Source organism: Triturus cristatus, chromosome 12 (genome assembly GCF_964204655.1).
Source record: "Triturus cristatus chromosome 12, aTriCri1.1, whole genome shotgun sequence".
NCBI lineage: Eukaryota > Metazoa > Chordata > Amphibia > Caudata > Salamandridae > Triturus > Triturus cristatus.
The window spans coordinates 157,976,914-158,001,342 of NC_140595.1; the positions used below are offsets into that span (position 1 = coordinate 157,976,914).

Genomic DNA, 24,429 nt, shown 5'->3' on the forward strand with positions numbered 1-24,429 from the left:
CAAGGCTTGTGGATCATCAAGGGATTTCCTGATCGTGAACCACATGGCAGAATCTTTGAATGACAAGGCGGACGATCTCAGCTGTCGATGCCTCCCGGATCACAAGTGGCAGTTACACCCGGAGGTGGCGCAGTGTGTATTCCACGAATGGGGAGAACCTTATCTCAATCTATTCGCCACTCAAAAAAGTGCAATGCCACAAGTTATGCATGTTGGAGATTCTCAAGCACCTCTTGCTAGGGATTGTAATTTGCTATGAGCGGAGCTCGAACTCCTGTATCCCTTCCTGCGGATTCCAGTCCTGCCCCAAGTTTTAAAGAAGATCAGAAATGACTGGACTCAAGTCATACTAGTGGCACCCGACTGCCAATATAGAGTGGTATTCAGAATGCCTGACCTTGATCATCTATCCTCCGAACAGGGTAGGTTTCTGCACCTGGGCCTTTGCAATCTCCACCTTCATGCTTGGAGATTCAACGGCGACAGGTGAACAACTTCGACCATCCTCTGGACGGTGTTCCTTGTCGCCATCACCTGGTGACAGTAAGTGAGTAAAAATCAAGCTTTCTATGTTAAACCGCTATACATTACCTTCTTCCAGACAAACTGGTTTTGCAGATAAGAGCATCCTTCGTGCCAAAATTGGTGATGCCCTTCCACGTTGGACAAACCATCACCCTGACAATGTTCTATGCTCCACTTCACCTCTCTAAAGAGGAGGAGAGACTCAATCGCTTGGACCCCAAAAAAGCACAGAGCTTTTACATTGATTGTACTAAGGAACACCGGGTGTATGATCAGCTCTCTGTGGGGTTCACTAGGGCAAAATAAGGCGAAGCCAGAAGGACTGCAAGCCCATTCTACCAGAGCCAAAGCTGCTACCACTACATTGGCACATTGAGTTCTATCCTGGATTTATGCCAGGAGGCTTTGTGGGTGACGCTTCATACGTTCACGAAGCTCCACAGTCTGGACAGCCAGGTTCACCAAGTCGGGCGCTTGGTGCTATAGAACTTATTGGTTTGAGCCACTTCACAGACCTAGCTTCTAATAGGTATTCCTCTGGTATTGATTCAAATGGTGAGGAATCTGCAGTTAGACTTCTCTATAAGAAGAACAAGTTACTTTCGGGAACGCTCTTTTTGGTAGAGACGATCTAACCGCAGATTCGTTCCATCCTCCCCGTTCTATGAATTGGGCTCCATTCTTTAATAAGATCTCAAGTCTAGGAATCTGCACACTGGTCAAAGCCAATTTCCTGCTAGGGCTTTGTGTTTGGGACTGAGGACAGCCTGGAAAGCAACGGACGTTAGCTTTGTGGGCGTGGCGCCTATATGTGCTCTGCACATCATTCCCGGAGCAGAACAGTGTCAGTGCGAAGCCTCACGGCTCCACCTTCTGGAGCACCGTTGTACTGGTAAAACATTTCAGGATCCAGCCTGAAGACTGGGGAATATTCAAAAGGTAAGGAATCTGAGGTTAGATAGAGTGTCTACCAAAAAGAGCATTATAAAATGTAAGTAGCTTGACTTGTTCTTTACTTCTCGTACATTGGAGGCTACCCTTCACTGCAAAGTTCATAGTCTGTTGTTTATAAATGGAAAGATTGGTCTAGCCTCAGAAAATGGTTGGCTAAATCAACTGCTCAACTAGGCATGAGGGAGAATGACTTAAAATCCCATGTACACTGAATCTGTGTTGGAGGCAGGGCGGTGCAAATCCCTTAACAGAGAAACACTGGAGCAACTAAATAAGAAACACAGTTAAACACAATAAAACATACAAAGAGCTGAAGAAGAAGTTCACCTATTATTTTGCTACCAATTGACATAAATGAAGAATGCATTTGTACAATGAAGGCCTTCTCCAGATCCCGCTGCAACAATAAAATAGCTCCTCCCTTTGGTGTGGACAGAGGATCCCTTCATCTGAACATGTAATTGGAGCACTGTTGGCGAAATAGTGGGAAAAAAACATGTTTCCAATAATACATCACATTTTATTGAGCTCAGTGGCCCTAGTAAAACACTTTGACCTTGAATTTATAAATTAAAACCTAGGTAAATGATGTATAAGGATTCACAGTGAAATCAGAATTAGTTTTCATTGTGTGAACTATGAATGTTCATTGACTCCAGTCTGATCCTTTCTCCTGATTTTCTTTTTCCTTTCCAGAGGGCGAAAATGTGCCCTATCAAGAACTTAGAAGCGGGCCAGGCTGCATCCCTCCCAGAGGATACCCTGAGTCGTGGTGTCGATGTTGGGGTGGCAGTTATCTTGCAAACAGCCAATCAGAAAATCCTATTGACACGAAGGTCAACCACCCTCCGCATCTTTCCTAATGTCTGGGTGCCACCAGGTAAGGTCGGGCTGGGCTGGGTTGCAACCCTATTAGCTCTATGAGTGTATGTGTGTCTGGCAGAGATTGAAGGACAGATGGATGTGCTGCATTTTCAATGTGGTATGTGCACTTTTGCGTTTTTCAAAGAACAGTGCAGGCACTAGTCATATATTTGCACAGGATGGTTCCAGTGGCTCTAACTATCAAGTAGATCCTTTTATACTCAGAGTACCTGAGCTTTCATTTTCCATTGTAGTCAATGGAGATGTGTAGGTGCTTTACAAGACTTGTATGTTCATAAAGAAGACATGATGGAAGCAAATCAGTTACTTGTTTGTTAATAATAGGTGATTTGGGGACTTGACTAAAAAATAATTTGCACTTAAACAGGGTTTTTCTCTGTGATGACTATTCCTTCTATCTTCTTATCATTTTAAATTGATTATTTTAACCTTTTTTATTTTGTATTGTAAGCATTTGCACTTTATGGTTCTAACATATGGAAGGTATTATTGCAATGTATTTTTTATCATCCTTTTGCATTGTAAGCATTTGCACTTTTATGGTCGGACCGACCAAATAAAGTTTGACTTGTTGCACTCATTGGTGACGAGTTGAGATAAGGTGCAGGGTGTTTAGACTAAGGGAGAATTTCCAGATTTGGGTAGGTTGAAACCTGTAAATTGAGATAAAGATCGGAACAGGTGAGCTACTTACAATTAAAGGTTATCCCAATGAATTTAGAACTTTCAAGTTGTTGGTTTCGGAGTCTTGCTAAGTCCCCAAAAAATTGGAGAGGCCCCAAGTAGGTTCAGGATAGGGATCACTAAAGCTGTAACTCAAAAGTTAGATAAACAATTTATGTATATGCCCACTGACAGTGGCGAGCCAGTGTTGAAAGGAGCCATGGCCACACACAAGGGCAATATCTGGGCCAAGATGGAAACTGGTAATGCAATCTAGTGCTAAATTACTGTTGTTGAACCTGGATTCCTCGGTTCTAATCACAGTATGTATAGGGCACTAACAAATTTGTGATTGAGGATCAATCATAATAAATTGTTGTGCCTCAAATAAGTACATGCACATGTGTAATATGTACACTAACTGTTAGTATGTGTCCGCCCCTCCAATCCTAATCTCTGTAACTGAACTCTAAACACAGAGCTGTTTTATGTAAATCACTTAATAGTTGAGCTGGTTCTGCCGCAGTAAAAAATATTCCGTGTGCATTGCTCCACTGATCTTTCGAATTAGATTTGTGGTATATAACATACTGAAAATAAATTAAATTCCCTATTTTTTTAATTGAAGACACAGACAATACCTTAATGCTGAGAAGATGTTAAAACTGACAATCTTGAGATGTTGTGGAATGCGGAATTCTGCCAATATCTACATTCTTTAAATAGTTACTGCTGGTGTCTCCAACATAGAGTCATTAGGGCCAGATACTTGCCCAATTGTTAGAATAGCCACTGGCTATACATTTACATTCCACTTAAAATTAATTGTTATCGTATTCATTTTATATGGATAACTTGAAAATCAGACCTTACTTGACCTCCAGAGGACATCCCTAGATAATTGTATAATGAATGCAAGAGTCTAACATTGGCATTTGGTGGAGGAATCTACCATTGAAGCAGGGGACTTCACACTGTATTCAATGAGGATTCTGAACCTAAATTCCTATCATGCCTCAGCTTTCCAGTTCGCCTGGTGGATATTTGTGCTGCATTTGCCATATATTCTGACTTTCATGAAGAGGAACCTTCCTGTAGCTGCTGAGGAACTATTTACCTTGACCAAGTTAGTGTCAGATACCTTTCTTATTTATATGTTTAGGTGCCATTTGCTCAGCTACTTTCATATGCCTTGGTAAGTCTCATTTGTCATATCCTGGACTTAGTTCTTTAGTTGCAGGCATCAAATTCTATTGACAGCTGCACATGCCTAGGTACTGCCATTATATCCCAGGTGCAGACTGAAGCGCTAAGAACCTGTCATATTCCAAAGTCCATTTCATAGGCTTAGGTACAGCTGTATTCTTGCTTTTAATGCCTCACATGTTATGTTCAGATATACCTTCATTTTCCTAGTTACAACCCTAGTCTGCTGCTATAACCCCATTATGCTAATTTTTACTACATGTGGCCACTTAAGCCACAGTGGGCTCATTTACCATGCTGCATTTGGTAGTACGTAAAGTAGTACTACAGTAGTAATACTCACACACTACAAAATGTAATTTAGACACCCATGGCCAGAGACCTGAACCTCTGCCTTGTTTTGTTTTTTCTAAATCTCCTCACACATAGGTATACATTTTATGTGGGAGAGACAGGTGGAGTGGTGGGGAAATGAGAAATAATTACTCAAAAATGGGTAGGTTCAAGGGAAAATTAATGAGCGCTTATTCAAATACCTATTGATGGTTTTATGTTTCCACTTGAACCTTTCTCACAATGACATGTCTAGTCCTACCTCAATTTTGAAAGCACATTCTTTAAGCACAAATGTGAATAGACACAAAAGAAGGTCAACTGCAATTTGGTGGACATAAAAACATACTATACATCACTTCCATATTGTATCTATTATACTCATGTAATTATTCTTTTATGTAAATCAGAGGATATTGTCATAATCATTGTGCATTTTCCCTCCTAGGCATTCCTATTATTATTTAAATAATACAGATTCATTTTAGGTCTGTTCTTCAAATATAGTTGCATTTATGAATTGCATTTTTCATTAAAACATGATAATTCATATTGCTTAAATATGTGTGTTTCTTTGTATGGTTATGAACTATCTTTTTTTAAATTGTTTTTAACAGTTGATGAGGCGTTGTAGAAGATGATATGAAGGCTTCATATTGCTTTTAAATAATAAGTTTCACAGAATTTACGTTGGTAAAAAGGGAGAGGGTCTCTTCCTGTAATTGTTTATTTTGAACTATTCAATAATGTTCAGAAAGAATATATACATTGCAACAGAGCATTATCAAATAGAGAGAAGCTTTGTACCAGGGACTCAATACCAAGGGCCATACAGAGATGTAATCGCCTTCACTTTGCTGAAAGCTACAGGGAAGGGGCAACAGCTTTATTTCAGCTTGTCCTTTACTGTGCAAGGCACAAATAAAGCTGTTGGTTCTCTCCTGAACATTGGCTCTGTTGTTCAAAGGTGTATGCAGGTGTGAACCTTCTCATAGTTAGTAGAGAGGAAGTTGGGGTTGAGGATATGGACTTAAACTGTCATTATGTTACAATTTTGTTTACTATTTAGCTTCTTGGTAAGTATTATTGCCAATGTAATATTTTTTCTATAATAGTTACTCTTCAGATTATCTGGACTAGGATAGGATTTTGATTTCAACAAATCTTGAAAATACATTCCAGGTTTCCTAGTGTTCTTGAGAATGGCTTTTCATAATGAAGGAGAGTTTGGGTTTCCACTTTTTATCACTGTTAGATCTCATGGTATTGATTGTCTCCTGAAACTCACCTCACTCAGGTAATGGTCAGTGGGTTGTGGGGTGGTTGCAGTCCATCAGGTTTTTCTGTCTTGAGTCGAAGTCATTAGTGCCAAGGGGTCTAAAAAAACAGTTTATTGGCAGTGTTCTGGAAAGAAATTCCAGAAAACGTATCAATATCAAAATACAATATTATATCGCCATTCTTATTATGTTATTATTGGATATATTGTTCTAAAATCAAGCATCATAACATCATGGGATACTCGATTTTTTTAATATTTGATGCAGAGGTAATAGTGTTGTTTTCAGTCTAGGCCCCCATTAAAGAGTGAAGCACGAAGGGTCAATTAAGGGTATTCATTGGTTATCTGTTTTCCATAATGTAACTTAAAAACAGTCTGGGCATCTTAGAATTAAAGACATTTTCAAATAATAGCTACATGTGGTAGAAAAAGCAATGCATTCAAGGCTATTTGTGTAACCCGTAATATCAGTGTGGTTTGAATCCTATCACCAAAAATCAATATTGTGAATTTAATAAACAATCTGTACAACAAGTTGGCCATTCACAATTCAGATACAGTTAGCATGCTTCCAACATGTATTATGCATGACATGATGTAAGAATGCTAATATTGCCTTATAGCCCGCCGTCGCGGGCTATACCGGTTATTAAAGGCCCGCTGCATCGTTAAAGGCCCGAGCCGAAGGCGAGGGACTTTAACAAAGCAGAGGGACTTTTAAAGCTGGTATAGCCCTGCTACGAAGGGCTATAAGGCTATTAGAACATTCTGCCACTAGAGGGCAGAATGTTCTAACAAATAAAACGAAGCCTTCAGGGAGCGCGAGGAGATTCAAATCCCCTCAGGTTCCCTGAAGCCTTTGTTCACAGCCAGAGCAGTGAACAAAGACACATTGGAATGTTGGAGCTCCGGGCTTATACCAGCCATTATAAGCCCGGAGCACTCCATTGTTTTCAATGAAGCTTCCAACATTCTAATGTTCTAATATTGCATAGTATAAATGGCAGAAAGTGTATTAATAAAACCAGATAACAAAAGGACAATTAACTCCTTATACAAATTCAGCTACTCCTGGGCTTTAATTTGTAGTTAAGTGATATCTGGATTCCATTCACCTCAACTATTGAGCCCTTTCTCTACGTCTAGGATTTCTTTAAACATGATCTATTTGGAAAATACTGTGTAAGGTCTCTATTACTGGCATGGTGATCTGCAAAATGTCTTGCCACAGGATATGTTTATCCATATTTTTAATGGCACTCAAGATACTCAAGTATTTTCCTTTTGACTTCAGATGTCATGCAGTCAATATATCTTTTTGAGCAAGGACCGGTCAAGATGTAAAATTACATGATCTGTATTACTAGTAATAAAGTTATCTCTCTATTTTAATTCTGCTGTCCCGTTTGTGATACTTTTTGATGTTCTTACTATTCTCACTAAATTTGTAAGTTGTGCACACGAAGAAACTATTTTGATTAGGTAATCGGGTTTCTTCTTTCGTCATCAGAAAGTGGCTTTGAACCAAATGATATTCGAGGGACTTAGCAGTACGAAATGTCACCTGAGGGTAGTCTTGAAGGTACGGCCCAGTGAAGGGGTACATTTTTAGTTTTTCCCAATGTTTTTCAATAGGCGTTCATTCTTAGATGATTTGTTATTATATTTGGTAATAATTCTCGCAGTTGAGTTGTGAGTATCATTATTTCTACCATCTTATCATCAATAGAACACTCATTTGGGTCACAGTTTTAATTTAGTCTGCTGCTTTAACACACTCAAGAGGTAGCTTTGCTCCTTATGGTATGGTAAAATAGTTAATTTTTCTTTTTCAAAATTTTCTTTAAGTCTCTTATTTTTCCTTTCACACAGGATATCATCATAAGGGGTGCTCCATTTTAAATTGAATTTTCTGATAGTGATATAGTTTTGACTTTACCACCATGGGGGCAACCTCACTATCTAAATACTCAATAGCAGTAGCATGTATATTGATTGTAAATTCAAGGGCGTAATCATTGGTGTTCAGTTGCCTCTAAAATTCGGTACTCATGTTTCACTTCCTTTCCAAATAATGAGAAGGTTATTGATATTCTTCAGCCATAACATGTTCAGTAAACTGATCTATATCATGTGATCAAATCCTATGTTCCTTCAGTGAGCCCATATTTAAGTTGGCATTGTTTAGGGCAAAGCTGTCCCACTTTGTTGGCTATAATGCATCAGGCCTCGACAAATCTACATTGCCTCTTGCAATGGCAAGTCAGATTTATTCAAGGCAAGCTATACATATACATATATATTTAAAACATTCAAAAAGTTATATATTGAAATTAGTCAAATGCATATCTTTCAACCAAGTATTGTATAATTAAATACAAATTAAAATGCAATTGAGGGTGTGTATTATTTTATTAAAGAATGGCTTTAAAAATATGCATACATTTGTATATTTTATTATTTAATATTCATTTAATTGATGGGTTACTGTGCTGTAACATTTTCTTTTGTTAGTTTCAGGTTAATAATACATATTTTAAATTAATTCACATTTGTATTATATATTACAATATTTAAAATATTATATCGCTGATAATTTGAACTTGTCTTCTGTGCCTGACTGGGCCAGACTGGGCACACACCGAGTAGTTGGCAGGCAAGAGGGGCTTAATCTAGAATATCTTGGCTGTCCTGGCTGGAAGAGTTGGCATGCGGGGGCGATTCACTGGGGCCTTCCTTAGCCTTTAAGTAATCACGTAAGGGTGAAGGGGGGGGCGTGGCTGACTGAGCAGCAAGATGGCCGCTCATTGAGAGGGCTCCGCCGGCCATAATCTATATCCTACATCATCCTGCATAGTCAAGAACCCAACGTGGCTGTGAAGCACCGGAGATGGACTCGGACTGCAGTGCGACCCATTTGATAAAGCCGATTGCGATCTACGCCTGGAGAAAACAACGGCAGAGAGGTCTGGCATCTGTGTGTGGGCTGATGCCTCGTGCATTACTTGTAGAACACTTGCGTCGGACCTGAGGCGCTGCTGATACCTGCGCTCCCCACTACTCCCCCAAATCAAGGAACAAAGAATCAGCAGCAGCGCACAGTACACTACGTGGAACAACTCACCGAGCTCTGGTGAGTGCTGTGGCAGTAAATCTGCGGTGCTGCGGCTCATTTCCTGGTTCACAGCCGCACAAGCCGTGTGCGAGTGCGCCCTGCAAGAAGCGCCAGTGGGGAGCTGCCGGTGCGGTGTCAGCCTGGTGGCGATCCCCAGAGGGGGAGCTGCTACGGGTCCGTAAACGGAACGTGGACGACACAGCAGAACAACGAAACACCATTTTGGCTTGGGAGTGCCTTGGAGCATGCTACAGTACATGCCGTGACTTGCGCACGTAGCTGTGTGGGCCTGGGTGGCCTGATCTGAGCTGGGGTGTGCCGTAAGCCCACAACACTATTCTACATCCTACTCCGCTGCTGCGGGAATTGCGGCTGACCTCCCAACCAATTTGGATATCGGGCGATGCTACAGAACCCTGCTGGATGTGAAGCCTGAAACAGCGGATGCTGCTCCGATCCATCTGTGACAGATCTGGCGGTGAGTCCCGCTGCCCGCGCCCCCTGGGACATGGTATTGGGGGCCTGGAATCCCAGACTGAGCTGGTTGGCAAGCGGGAGCCGGGGCTGCTGACTGAGCTAACTGTGCAGCAGCAGCAGCAGCGTGGCCTTTGGGTGAGCGACATAAAGCTGTGGTATAACGGACACAGGGTGGGAACGTATGCTCATTAGCCCGAATAAAAAAAAAAAAACTGTTGGGACTTTGGGCACTGGCGAATTGCGGCATACATCAGAAGCCAAGTGGAATCACATGGGTGAATTGTGCTCTGTGGTGCACTCCCCCCCTATCGGCCCTGAGCTTGAGAAGGATAATCACGGCCCGATCTGAATCATACTCTTTGTGTGCCAAGCTACACCACATTATTCAGAGACCAGTAGAACTAGGGTGTTTTGACAGTGTGCCCGAGGTCCTGGAGTAGTTTAGTAGACTGGTGAGCAAAATAACGATGGATTAAACCCAGATCTGTGACTGGGGGTGAATGTTTTGCCATTGTGCAACATTCCGTCCATCATCTTGTGTGTTTTGCTGTTCACCCTATGTGGGAAGGGTATGCCCAGACGTGGGTCCCGTGCTCACTACGCCACTGGAGTCAAGCTATCCTGGCTGATGACGGCTGATAGCCAGAAACCGGTCCTAGGATGCTTGATTGCGGTCCAGGGAAGACATGGCTTGGCAGTTCGGGCTGGACTGTTCCCATGAGGCACAGGGTCAAGACTGATTTGCATATGGCCATGTCTGAACTGGGGTGGCTTGGTGAGCAAAATAACGATGGATTAAACCCAGATCTGTGACTGGGGGTGAATGTTTTGCCATTGTGCAACATTCCGTCCATCATCTTGTGTGTTTTGCTGTTCACCCTATGTGGGAAGGGTATGCCCAGACGTGGGTCCCGTTCTCACTACGCCACTGGAGTCAAGCTATCCTGGCTGATGACGGCTGATAGCCAGAAACCGGTCCTAGGATGCTTGATTGCGGTCCAGGGAAGACATGGCTTGGCAGTTCGGGCTGGACTGTTCCCATGAGGCACAGGGTCAAGACTGATTTGCATATGGCCATGTCTGAACTGGGGTGGCTTGGTGAGCAAAATAACGATGGATTAAACCCAGATCTGTGACTGGGGGTGAATGTTTTGCCATTGTGCAACATTCCGTCCATCATCTTGTGTGTTTTGCTGTTCACCCTATGTGGGAAGGGTATGCCCAGACGTGGGTCCCGTGCTCACTACGCCACTGGAGTCAAGCTATCCTGGCTGATGACGGCTGATAGCCAGAAACCGGTCCTAGGATGCTTGATTGCGGTCCAGGGAAGACATGGCTTGGCAGTTCGGGCTGGACTGTTCCCATGAGGCACAGGGTCAAGACTGATTTGCATATGGCCATGTCTGAACTGGGGTGGCTTGGTGAGCAAAATAACGATGGATTAAACCCAGATCTGTGACTGGGGGTGAATGTTTTGCCATTGTGCAACATTCCGTCCATCATCTTGTGTGTTTTGTAGTTTAGTAGACGCCTGACAGATGGGAAAATGGAGGTTTTGGTTGCGAGTCTCAGGGTTGCATTCCACTTTGTGTCCTTAACGCTCCTCCAAATTAAGGCTTGCCATGGAATGGACACCTTGTCTCCAGATTTAATATTAAGTGAGTGCTGCAAAGCTGCAATCAGGCATAAGTGCATGACCTGCTACGGGCACGTACTTGGGCACCATACCCAACTATTGAAATCATTCAATCACGCTGTTCGCAGTCAGGATAAGACAAGAGGGTCAAAAATGATGCAAAGCAATCTAAACTACAATTTCAGAGCAAGCGCCAATCCAGACATACAGAAAATGAAGGAGACACTGATTCCGAATCTGGCACACGCGATGGAGCATTGGGTGGTGGGGATGACCTTTTGGTCGCTACTTTTAGACATGAGAACTAGCCTAAAAACTATAGACACCAAACTAGACATACTTACCTCTCAGCTGGATCAAGTGAAAAAGCAAGTGGACACTCATGTGTCTCGGCTAGACCAACTTGACAACCGATCCACTGAAATGCACAAATTCCAAATAGACACTAAAGAGCAGCTATTCCAAATGGATAAGTTACTGAATGTTATAAGGGCTATGAATGACGATTTAGAAGCTAGGTCGAGAAGAAATAACCTTTGCATAACGGGAATTCCCAAAACCACAGCCATAGACAAAATTGAAACCTTCATAAAGGAGTTGCTGCGTGAGTCTTTCGGTTCAGATCTGTCAACAATGTTTATTGTAGAAAGAGCTCATTGCATGTTGGGCCCCAGGCCTCCTGTGGGGTCAACGCCTAGACCTATACTTGCACGAATACTAAATTACCGGGACATGAACACCATTCTGAAGCTCACCAGAGACCGAGGGAATATCAACTTCAAGAAAAACAATATCTCCATATTCTCGGATTTTACCCCTATGGTCCAGGTGGCCAAGCGCGAGTTTGTGCCGGTTAAACTTATTCTAAGACCGGCAGAAGTTCCTTATGCATTATTATATCCTGCCAAGTTGAAAGTTTTGTTTGAGGGAACTTTACATTATTTCACAGACGCTAAATCGGCAATGACGTTTGCAAAACATGTTGGGGGAAAGAAGAAAAATCATGAAAAGGGAGCTGCAGGATCCCAGTCAGACGCCAGACTAAGTGATATAGAATAATACTGCTGGTTCATAATTTGTCACTACTGTTTACAAAGCCTATTCTGTTTATGCAACTTATCTGTGTAGATTATGCTCTATTCGAAATGTAGGAGGCTGATTGACTTGCATTGATAATCTGATACTTAGCTGTTCGTCCCAAAGGTGACTAGTTTCTTGGCTTGCACACTCTAAAGCGGCCACCCTGTCGCTTGACAGGGGTGTATGCCGGAAAAGACATGCCCTCAGGGAGAACTCCCTACTCCTATCTCCACGCAAAAGTCATGGGCCTATTTTTGTGGGTGTTTAAAGAGGGTGCGGCTTCTGCAAAAACTGTTTGGGGGTTGGTGTGGGGGAGGGTAGTGTTTGTTCAAGTTGTTGAGATGGTCAGGACTGAGAAGTACAGTTTTGATGCTGCTGTCAGTACTTTAAACATAGTTTTTATTTTATCCTGTATGATTAATACATGTATACTCAGTAGGCATACGTGCCCAGGCAAAGCATGTCTCCTATGCGACCAACAGCTTCCCATTCAACTACTGGCAATTTCAATCAATACAACTTTACCTAAATGACCTCCCATATTATACTAACTTGGAACATTGGGGGCTGAATAATTATTGCAAGACTAGACTTCTACACTCGTATCTAGCTTGGCACAGCACCGGCATTTGTTTCCTTCAGGAGACTCATTTAAACACTATTTCACATGCTAAAATTCATAACAAAAGATGGGACCCAATCTATTCCTCATTTTATTCAAATTATGCCAGAGGAGTATCGATATTGATTAGAAAAGGAATTGGTTGGACCACTTGCGAGTCAATTGTAGACCCAGGGGGCAGGTATATTATTTTGGCGGGGAGGCCTGGCACTGTGAGTGTTACCTTGGTTGGAGTATATGGGCCGAATGTGGATACGCCCACATTTTTCCATATGATAAGGGCTAAGATTGCAACCGTTGGCAACGGAACTTTGATATGAGGAGGCAATTTTAACGCCCTAATGAATTATGATTTAGACCGCAAGAGTGGCACTCGCAAGTTGCATCCTAAGGCAAATGCAGTACTTAACGCAATTGCCCTTGAGGGTCATTTGGTAGATATTTGGAGGGAATGACACTCAGACATACCAGAGGGCACCTGCATAACATCTCAACACAACGCCTGGTCACGCTTAGATTTCTAGCTGGTGTCTCGCGACATTGTGGCCTGGACTACAGAGGTGAAACACATACCTAGAACACTGATCATTCACCTGTACTCCTTTGATTAAACATACCAGATGGCCCCAGACGCATGTTTAGCTGGCGGCTTCCCACACATGCCCTTACTGATGCAGTGTTTTGCGAGGTGATAAGGGGTGACGTACCCGATTATTTTGCTTCAAACATGGGATCAGCCGCGACTCAAGCTACACTGTGGGAGGCCTTCAAAGCAGTAATACGTGGGAAATGTATAGGCAGGCAAGCTGGGGTGTTAAAGTCCATAAGAGGTTCGCTGGGAAAACTCGAGTCGGACATCAGAGGCCGTGAGCTTCAATACTTCGAGTCAGAAGATTCCAAACTGCTGTGAAACATTAGGATAAGATCTCTGAGTATGAAGAGGAGGCACAGAGAGAAGTAAAATTCTTAGGGAAATATACTCAAGTTAGGAAATACGGGGAAGGCGATAGACCTGGAAGGACACTTGCTAACCTCCTGCACCCACCTAGCAGAAATACTTGATGCCAATCAGTAATTGGTACGGGATCACAAGGTATTATGGAGCAGTTCACTAACTTCTACGCCTCATTATACACATCTGCCTTGAGCACAACCCCGGAGGATCTCCAGGAATATCTGGACCCTCTTGAGTTACTCTGGTTGGGCAGAGCGCATAGAGCTTTCTTAGAAGAGCCCTTCACAAAAGAAGACCTTATTCAAGTAATTAATAGCCTACCCTCTGGAAAGGCACCTGGCTCTGACGGCCTCACGGCGTCATTCTATAAATGCTACACCGAACTATTGGTGCCCCAATTACAATTGCTCTATCAGGACGCGCTAGAGATGGTTATTCTCCCCCCCCCCTCCCACAATGAAAGAAGCCATAATTTTGACCCTGCTTAAGCCAGGCAAGCCCCCAAACAAAATGGACTCCTATAGACCATTATCATTGATCAATACTGGTACAAAAATATATGTATAGCTCCTTGTTACTAGGGTCCAGCCCCTGTTACCCCTGATTGCGCGCCCTGACCAATCTGGATTTAATCCGGGGAGGTCTACTGCCCATAATCTACGCACCTTTTTTACCGTCTTACATTATCTAGACCCTAATTCTAAAGCCTTGGTGGCTCTATTAGATGCAAACAAAGCTTTCGACTCACTAGAGTGGATCTTCCTATTCACAATCCTGACTATACTAGGGTTTAGCCCACTATTTATAAACCAAATAAAATTGCTAAACTCTTTCTCGACTGCTAGACTCCAATTGAATGGCGTAATCTCAGCTCCATTGGCAATCACCCGTGGTACAAGGCAGTGCTGCCCCCTATCTCCATTATTGTTTGCCATAGCCATGGAGCCACTAGCTGCGCCACTTGGGTAGCATCATGCTGCAAGGGGTCCGGGGTTCTCTACCAGGGGACTTTTCATATCACTACATGCGGACGACATTACCCTATATATCAACAACCCAGCAGAGTATCTCAACCCGGTGCAGCGTGAGCTTCTCCGCTTCAGTGGATTGCCAGGCATACAAATAAATTGGGCAAAGTCGGTCCTCTTCCCACTCACAAATGACACTACACCTTTTTCGCTGGAATTTCCTCTTGGTTGGGCTCAGGCAGGGCCCTGTCCAGTTCTTAGGCATTTGACTCTCCAGAGATCTGCAGGAACTGTGGGAAGCAAATTATGGTAAGGCTATTACTTGGTTGGAGAGCAAGGTGCAAACTTGGGCTCGATTACCGCTCTCCCTGGCCGGAAGAGTGGCGATTGCCAAGATGGTGGTTTTGCCAAAATTCTTATATTTATTTGTAAATTTACCCCTCATTCTCACACAGGCCTTTTATAAAAATAAAACCTTACGTTCCTTGATGGTATCTCTGGTGTGGGCAGGCAAGCAACTAAGCTCGAATCTTCTCGGAAATGTAGACTCTCCTGCTGACACAGGGTGGACTGGGTGCCCCGGATCTCCAACTTTATGCTTACGGTGCACAAGCCCAGTTCCTGCACTTTTGGACTCACCCTGTGCCATCACAACCCCATGTGGCGGTGGAAATGGACAGAGTTGCACCAACCCCACTCTCGGTAGCGGTATATAAAACATACAAATGCCCTCAAGAAGAGATCGATACAGTGGAGGCGTTGCGCTGGAGCTGGGAGGGCTTAAGAAAAAGGGCTATACTTTAGAATCTTTATGCTCCATCCATGCAGCTGGCTTTTCACCCGCACATCCCTACCCTGAATGACAGGGGTGAGGTGGCTCTGGCACAACAGTTGGGCTTCCATACATTCTCTGACCTGTTCCCGGAGGGCAGTTTCAGATCTTCGCCAGTCGGGGAAGAGGGGACGAGACCAAAATGTGCTTACTAATTCCTATATTACCATTTACGAGCAGCGTGTAAGCAGAAATATGAGACCTTTCCCAACCCTCCACCTACATTAATTGCTCTTGAACAAATGCTAACATGCCCGTCACAGCGTAAGCTTATCCTAAGTCTATACAAAGCATGCAAAATACACACCCGGTGATCACGGCCAAAGCGCTAGCCGGTTGGAATGAAGAGCTGAGTCCTGCACTAACAGAGGAGCAATGGAAATACTGATGTGGCCAATGCGCATGCTGTTCCCCAACTACAAACTAAGGTTGATTCACTTTAAATTCTTACATCGATTTTTATCGTATCCCTATACAGCAGTATCGGATGGGAATTAGATCGGACACTAGCTGCTTGACATGTGGGGCTACACCTGCAACCTTCTTACACCTGGCCTGGTCTTGTCCGGTGATGGCAAAATATTTGGTCGCCGTTTTCACCGCCATAGGGGATATTCTGGAAACATTGGTTGAGCCGACACCCCTATTAGGCATGCTGGGATATGTAAAAGATACACCAGCAAGTTCCCGTCATTTTCTCGCCATGCTACTATTGCTGGCAAAACGTAGAGTAGCTATGCATTGGGGGTCAGTTATTGCCCCGACAGTAAAAAATTGGCTACAGGATATTACCTTTTGTCATACCCAATTGTCATTATTTTAGAGCAAATGCCTATTGTCTCTAGGCCAAAGGATATTTGGTAGCCAATGCTTGCATGATTCCTCAGTAGAGCAACAGATGACAGCGTTGAGCCCAGCCTCCCCGCCAACAGTGCAACAGAAAGGAATGATACACCTGTTCGCCTCTAAGTGCCTATGGGTATGATCCTCCCCAATGTTGAATGTACCATAACGAACTGTGGAAAAAGGGACTATGTAAATGTCATAAAAGATCTGTTTCTTGACTGCGTAGAAATGTTAAGTGATTCATGTGGACTTAACTTAAGCACTGACCAGTTGTTTTAAATTTGAGTTGTTGTGAGATAATGTCTTATAGCACCGTAATGGTGAAGAACATCGATATGTAATCTTGATTGCTAAGTATAAAATGTTAATATAAACAATTAAAAGAACAAAAAAGTTATCACGTAAGGGTTCACAGATATCTTTAGGGCGAGATTTGGGTGGCATCATGTCCCAGTAGTGAGATAGTTGATTGCTGCTGTGCGGGGCATCAAGAAGCCAGTCCTGTTCCATAGGGGCACGGTGACCACCCCATACCAAAGCCACTCTACGTTTTGCTAGGATCAAGAGTAGGGCCGCCAGTTTACGTCTTGTGGGAGGCACCTCTTTCACATATCCAAGTAGGCCAGCAACAGTGTGCCCATAATGTGGTGGATGGTTTGGATGGCCCGGAACACTGCAGACCAGTATCTCGATACGTCCGGGCACGCCCATGCTAAGTGAAGCAAATCTGCTCCTAGGGCTGCACATCTGGGGCAACTCTCTGTGTCTGACAGCCCAATTCTATAAAGTTGCCTGGGGGTACGATAGAGGCGGTGCAAAAAATTAAAGTGTATTAACCTGTGTCTGTAGTTGGGAGAGAGGCCATCCAGTTGACAGCAGCAGAATTCCCAGTGTGCGTCTGTAAAGTCCGGGCCCAGGTCTATCTCTCAGTGCGTCTTAGCTCGAAGTTCAATCTTGGGCATATGTTGTTGGACACCCGTGTATAATCGTGTGATTAGTTTCTTGGCAGAGGGTGTGTTGATTATCTTTTCTAGCAAGGGCAAAGTTAGGGGCTGGGCTGGAAAAGATGGGTTGTTCTCACGACACGTGGCCGTGATTTGGTAATACAATAGTATGTCTGATGCATTCCTCGAGCCTGGGTCTGTAAGGGGAATTGTCTGGATTAACCCCTCTTCAGTATAGATGTCTGAAAATTTACTAAGCTGCAGTCGTTGTGCACTTCTGTGGCACCCGTCTCTTGGAGAGGTGGCATCGAGATTCAACTTTGAATGCCCCAGTAAAGCATCATATGTCTAGCCATAGGTACAGCTGCATATTTTGAATGCAGCTTAAAATGCCTGCTTTGTTTCCATTCCACAAGTGCATTGTCATATTTCCATGAGCAGCTTCCCCTGCATACCTACTGCTTCCTATACCAAGCTACAGCCTTACGTTTTATTTGCATAAATAATTATTGATTGAATATTTCTGGTTAAATCATTGATTTCTGTCTTGCAGGAGGCCACATAGAACAGGATGAACAGGTAAGAAACTGAAGGGGCTGTGTTTTTTTATACTGTAATACATGTTTGATGATTGTTGTCAATTTTATTGTTGTACCCTTAGAATTTGGGGGCCCTGCTTCAGAAATACTACAGAAAATTTTGAAATTAACAGTTTGCATAATAGACACAATGAAAGTAAAGAGTATTAAAGGTATAGTGAAAGATTTGGCACAAAAAACATTATTTTCTACCAGATAGTTCAATAAGTCACCATGTTTCAGTGTACTCAATTTCTGTTTACCATTCTTTGGAATAATACACCATATAAAACTTGTTTGAAAATATTTTGGCTGAGTTTCTTTGTGCAACAAGCAAAGGTTAAACAAATAAAGTATTCTGCATAAAAGGGTTGATGTGTTCACAGAGATTTAAAAAGTACATGAAGCAAATCTGGCACATTGGCAGAGGAACTTCTACGCCCTATCCCAATCTTCGCTGTTCACATGACAGTTCGGATCAGACATGGGACTCTGGGTTTCAGCAAGACAATATTTGTTAAAGTTCTATCCCAGGAGTCATTTTTTTCAAGTGTGGCAGCCTCCGGAAGCAGAGTGAATGTTTGACTGTGATTATGTAGTTTTTGGTTGTGCCTAATGGCATCAAACCTTTGCAGCCACAGACAATTATCAATATTTGGCCAGTTATTGACAGGCCCTTCACTCCTGCTCACCTCATATCCCAACACTGTCCACATGGCAATAAGGGAACAAAAGAGTGACACAAGAAGGCAGAGGGCAATCAAGATAAGGCGATTGACCCACATGAGGAGACACTGTTCACTAGAACAAAGCACTATGGGAACAAAAGCACATCGGTGCAGAGGGAAGGGAAGGCATGTGGGGTACGGCCTTTTCATTGAACCTCGGATAAGTGGAGGAGAAAACAGAGTCCATGATTTTACAAAAAGTATGACTTTAGTCATCTTTAAGCATGCTTGTCTGCCCATCACTGAAGCCTGAACATTGTAGGGCATAAATACTACAAGCTAGCCAGATAGGCAAGTTTTGAATCTGGAAATAATTATGAAACTAATGTGAGATAAAGTTTCTGCAGAACATTTTGTTATAGGCAGTTATGTTTTCAGCTAGAAGAGACCACACAGAAGTAACTGCTAGTACCACAAAACTAACTAACCAATGCATGAAATAGTGGTCTCACATATGTAATTGTGGATTCCTTTCTTTCTGTTCTGGGGTCACTATCCCCAGCTATAAACAGCTTGACAATACACAGAAGAGTGCTGATTCTATTTGTGAATCCTCTCTCAAGACTTCACGTCCAACAAACAGAGAAGCACTCTCACTCATCCAATATGGTGCAAGCATGCTAGATAGCAGAGTATCATTTTTCTCATAGCAGCTCTTCCTACTAAGCCATGAGGCACTCAAAACATACAAAAATACATTAGACCGAACAATGTATATTCATTAATCTCAGCATACATACCACACCGTTGGGTCTCATCTGCTCAAACTCCATAACCATAATGGAACAACACACAACCGTATTCATATGTACACGCAGTAAACACACCACATATATGTCATATAGTTGGATAACATCACTCTCACAACCCGATTCAGAACAAACCACAGTAAAATGACCACAAAAAATTTCCACTACCTCAGAAGTAGACCACTTTATTGCTATAGTGACTCCACTGGTGGCACACTCTACTTTTAAATACCTCATGCACATTATCTACCCACAAAGCCCACAATGAATTTAGCAAAAAGCTCCAGCCTGAGACATCACACACTACCTAGGATATCATGTGTAAGAAATCATCTAAGGGGCAACATTTACACTGCAGATAACACAGCTAACATGAAAGGACCCCAGTCTGCAATCAAATTCTCAAAACCATTGTTTTAAAGGACCTAAATTCCACCTACGCTGCAAGGACATATTAGTGTCAGAATGCTAGGTGTAAAAGCACTCTCAGGTACCCTAAAATACGTAGATCGGTCTTTATTAAAAGCCAAATGTTAGGTAACTCATACAAAGGCAGTCTGTACCGGAGGTAAAACCGTTCTAAGCAAAGGATAAGCCACCAAGGTAAGCCCGACTCACTCTAGGGAGTTTTAAGGAAATGTCACAGGAGGTTTCATGAGACATTCCAGGAACATTTGAGATTGATCATTTTCCTAATTTGGAGAATCCGGGTCAGAAATAAATGTTTAAACACAGATTAAAACATTGAAAAGTGTCCTTTTCAAAATTTTTGGAAAGACTGATGTCCCCGTGTGATGTCGTTGAATATTGGAAAACCTCTATTGACTTGATTGATACATCCTGTCTACTAGATCCTCACAGTTTAACACTGTTTAGTATCTTGGATTACATAGGCCTATCTTCCCAATGGTTGACAACAGAATAGAAATCATAGCGAGAAGATGTATGTTTTAGTGGATGCAATTGACCAAAGACCCCTTGTTTTCAGGTAAATACAATACTGAAAACAAACCGCAATAAATACAAATTCTTTGCAAGCCAACACAAATAAATTAAAGACCACCCAAAAACTGGCTGAGCTCATTAAAAAACAAGCCTCCAACATCTAGACAATTTGCTCCTTGGTACAGATACCTGTACAGATTAATTACTAAACAATATTGTCAAGATTAGAGCAGAGATAACACCTTCTATTACCCCCTCATCCTTTCCCACTGCTATCAACATGCCTAAGTCACCTAGAAGCGTTGAACTTCCTTCATGTCACTAGACCCTTATTTTCTTGAAAACATTGTTGAGTCATAGGCCAACCTAAAGTAACACTTGCTCCCTTGGATGTTTCTTCAGAATCAACAAATGTATCCAACTCACTTGTTGGAAAGCTCATTCTATAAATGTTTATGGGTATGGTGGGGTTGTGCGCCAGCTGTCAGTGCCTCTTTACTAGTAGTTTCAGTTCCCTCCTTCTTTCTAATCTTATTCCAAACCGTGCTCGCATACATTAGTTTTTCTTATTTAGGAATTAGATTTTTACCTAAAGTAACAATCAAAGTGTAAAAAGTGTTGTTATTTTTACAAAATGAGAAACATATGAACATTGCATTATTTAACTACAGTTCAAAAAAACGCTTAGCCATGAAAAGCAAAGTCATGGAGAATATCCATGTAAAATGAACTGAGTTTTTTTGTTGTTTTTTTTACCTTGAAACAATGGCAGCCACTACAAAACTATCAAAGTATTCATTAAGCCTCCCCCTACCCTTCTCACCTAGGTAAATCTATATATACTACCCTTTCAACCATATGCTGAAACCAATATAATCCTTTCTCACACCACAAGGAAATGATCTAAAACATTACATTTAGGGACTGTGAGCCACTTACTAAAAAATTAAAACCCATGCCCAGACCTTAATGAGAGGAATCACCATGACAAGTTTATCCCCTTCCATGTTGGAACTTTTAGGAGACATGGAGGAGTGCAACTAAAATCAACATATGAAGGGGGAGTGTGTCCAGGCGCCAATGGAGTAGGAGGCAAAGCTCTGAGCTTCCAAATAGTGATCCCTATGTACTATTATCCTGATGCCCTGAGGCCCCGCAAAAGCCCCAGTGGGACCGGGAGACATACCTTTCAGGCGGCTCGACGTGCGACCTTCAGGCGCCGATGCCAGCAGATCCCGACATCAACGTTCAGAACAGCCCCGGCCGCGTCTCCCAAAATGGTGACTGCATGACCAAGACCTGAGCCCTGGGACAGACGTGTGGAGCGGTGGGGGCTCTGACGAGAGGAATCTGTTATCGGGCTCTGGTCAGCTCGTTACCTTCGCAGAAGTGGCAAGAGCAGCTCAGCAATATTTCTGCAACGCGGTCCACCGGACTGAAGACGGCGGGATGGAAGTGGTTGGCAGGGAGCACTCCTGTGGACGCCAGAGACAGCAAACAAGCGGGAGTCCCTGCTGCCCCATCGCAGGGAGCAACCGAGAACGGAACACCCACACAGGCAACTAATGGGGCGTGGCCATCGAGAAGCCCGGAGTAAGCAGAGAGCCGGTGGAGAGACGGCCACCTACTACTGCGGGCGGCGTCCCACTTCATGAGGTTAGTGTAAACCCCCGTGCCATGGAGGCAGAAGAAGGGAATAGCCCCGGAGCAGATGGCACCCTGACAAACATTTGGAGAGCGAGGTGAGTCCTACTAGGAAATACTTGACTGCATTGGAGGCCTCAGTAAGGCATTGAGCACTCCCGGCCTGAACTGGGTACTGAGGCCTGCAAGTGAGGCCTTGGCCTGCCAAATCTGTGAAGAGTCCCCAGACATCTGAGAAGCTGCCAGATCAAAGAAGGGGAAAACAGGAGAGAGGCATAGAGGGTCAGGAGCTGGCTGGAGTGCCCCCCAACCACCCAAAGGTCCTAGATTGGTGGTAGTGCCAGAAACATAACAGCCGTGCCCATTTTCTGAACCACCGACATGGACGAAGATCCTATAGGGAGCGGAAAGAACTGCTGTAGAGAGTGAGGACCTGTGGTGGAAGCACCAACCGAAGAAGGAACTGCCCTGGGGCCGCCCATAAGGACTCCACCCCCCCTTCCTTCTGACTTCACATTGCTGGGAAGTGAGTGGGGAAACGGCAGGGGCCCCGTCTATAGATATAGGACATCCTTTTCTGACCCCAACAGCTCTCCCCACTATTGGAAGTCGAAAAATTAGAGGCGCTTAGCGCACAGCTCAAGCACCCAGTCCACCACTCCCGGGAAGAAAACGTTACCTATCACTGTCCCTCCAGTGGGCGGATCCATCCTACCGTCTAGTCAAACGCTGTGTGCCTGATAGAGGGGACAAAGTCAGGAACACTGAGTACATGGAATCAGCGCATTATGGGGAAGACCGCCAGGAAAAACGGGCCGGCGGGACCTGATCCAATACTACCATTAACTCAAGTTGATGGTCCGGGGGAAGATGGACCTCCCACACCGGAAACGCATCGGTTCGAGCCGATGTTATGCAAACTCATGCAGGCTTTAACAGAGTCCCGCGAGGTGCTAGAAACAAAGATAGACTCGATAGGTGCAAACCTCAACCTTCTGAAAGACGATCGTAAATGCCTGAAAGAAAGAGTCACAGTTGCTGAACATACACTGGAAGATATACCCCCTGAAGGGGCTTCCTTACAAAAATCATTGTCCTCCATGGAAGGCAGGATTAAGATACTGGAATCACAGGCAGAGAACAGCGAAAACTGAGCCTGCAGGAACAATATCCAAATTATTGCGGTACCTGAGAGGATGGAAGGGGATATATGCTGAAGTACCTGGAGGACTGGCTCCGAGCGAAGGTGGCACCAAGGGCCTATCAACGTTCGATGCACTAGAGAGGGCACACACATTGCCGGCCCGCCCTCCCAAACGGGGAGCATCTCCTCGTCCCATAGTAGCCAGACTCCTTCATTATAGAGATTCGACCATATTTTTGCTCATGCCTGACTAAAACGGAATTTCCAGGTTGATAACAGCAGAGTTATGATATTCTCGGACTTCTCCAGAGAAGAGCAGAAACTGAGGGCAACCTTTGTGGCGGTCAAGAAGCACCTACGCCATTCGAATGGTCCGTTTGCAATGGTATTCCCAGCCCGATTACGGGTGGTCACGCCCTCAGGAGTTCCATTTTTTTAATCACCACAGGAAGCCTGGATCTGGATCGAATCAAGGGCCGAAACTGAGTCAGGAGGGGGGTCCCAGAGCCCCTCCCCTCCACACCGCAGAAGCAGAATCGGCAAGAAAGGGGCACCATCGATTGTAGAAACTAGAAGAGAACATAACAAGGTTTTAAAAGCGGTGTCCGAGATCAACAACACAGTAGCAAGCCCATGCAATTGGAACAGTGAACAGGAGAACCAGAACTCTGATGACAACAAAGACACCAGTTCGGCAGAAGACTCGGAGGTGGAGCTACCCAAGGTCACCCCCAGCACGGCAGATTACATCATTTAAGGAGGGGTCCGTGAGTACAAATCATATGCCGGTCACCTCTACTATCATTTCTGAATGAACTAAGAGACCTGTCTGGGAACAGCTGCTTTTTCCGCTTCTACTTGGGGTCCAGGACTGTACTCCTGATGTTGTAGAGACATGAGGGGAGCCGGCAGGGGGATTCGAGCAAGTAGTGAGTTAGGCTAGCTTGCTCAGTTTTCAGTTGCGTGGCCACTCCTGTGAATAGCCACTAGTTGGTAAATTGTTTGGATAGGAATTGTTTGTATGCCTGTCCTTGGGAGTGGGAGTTGGAATTTTGTTTCTTTGGTTAAACTTTAGTTAGGAGTTTGGTGTGCCCATCGGGGCAAGAGACACGAAGGTCTCACAGGGTGTGGGAATAGGTGGGGTACACAAAGTCGCAGAGGGAGATGATAAACGACTTCCACATGGCACCCGCCTTAGAGTATAAAATCTCAACCTGAAATGTAAGGGGGATGAACACCATGTCCAAAAGGCACAAAGTTTATGCGTATCTCATGTGAAGAGGAGTACAGATTGCACTACTGTAAGAAACAAACCTCA

General features: G+C 43.7%; 1 protein-coding gene across 2 annotated transcripts in view; it reads left to right on the forward strand.

Annotated features, from left to right (window-relative positions):
• The window catches only part of NUDT17 (nudix hydrolase 17), a 185,654-nt gene that overhangs the window by 104,609 nt on the left and 56,616 nt on the right, over window positions 1-24,429 (forward strand). For both annotated transcript variants that reach the window (XM_085636933.1, XM_085636932.1), the window contains exons 3-4: window positions 2,176-2,359; window positions 17,877-17,902. In XM_085636933.1, coding sequence (XP_085493059.1) covers window positions 2,176-2,359; window positions 17,877-17,902 — 210 coding nt within the window. The remainder of the gene's footprint in view (window positions 1-2,175; window positions 2,360-17,876; window positions 17,903-24,429) is intronic.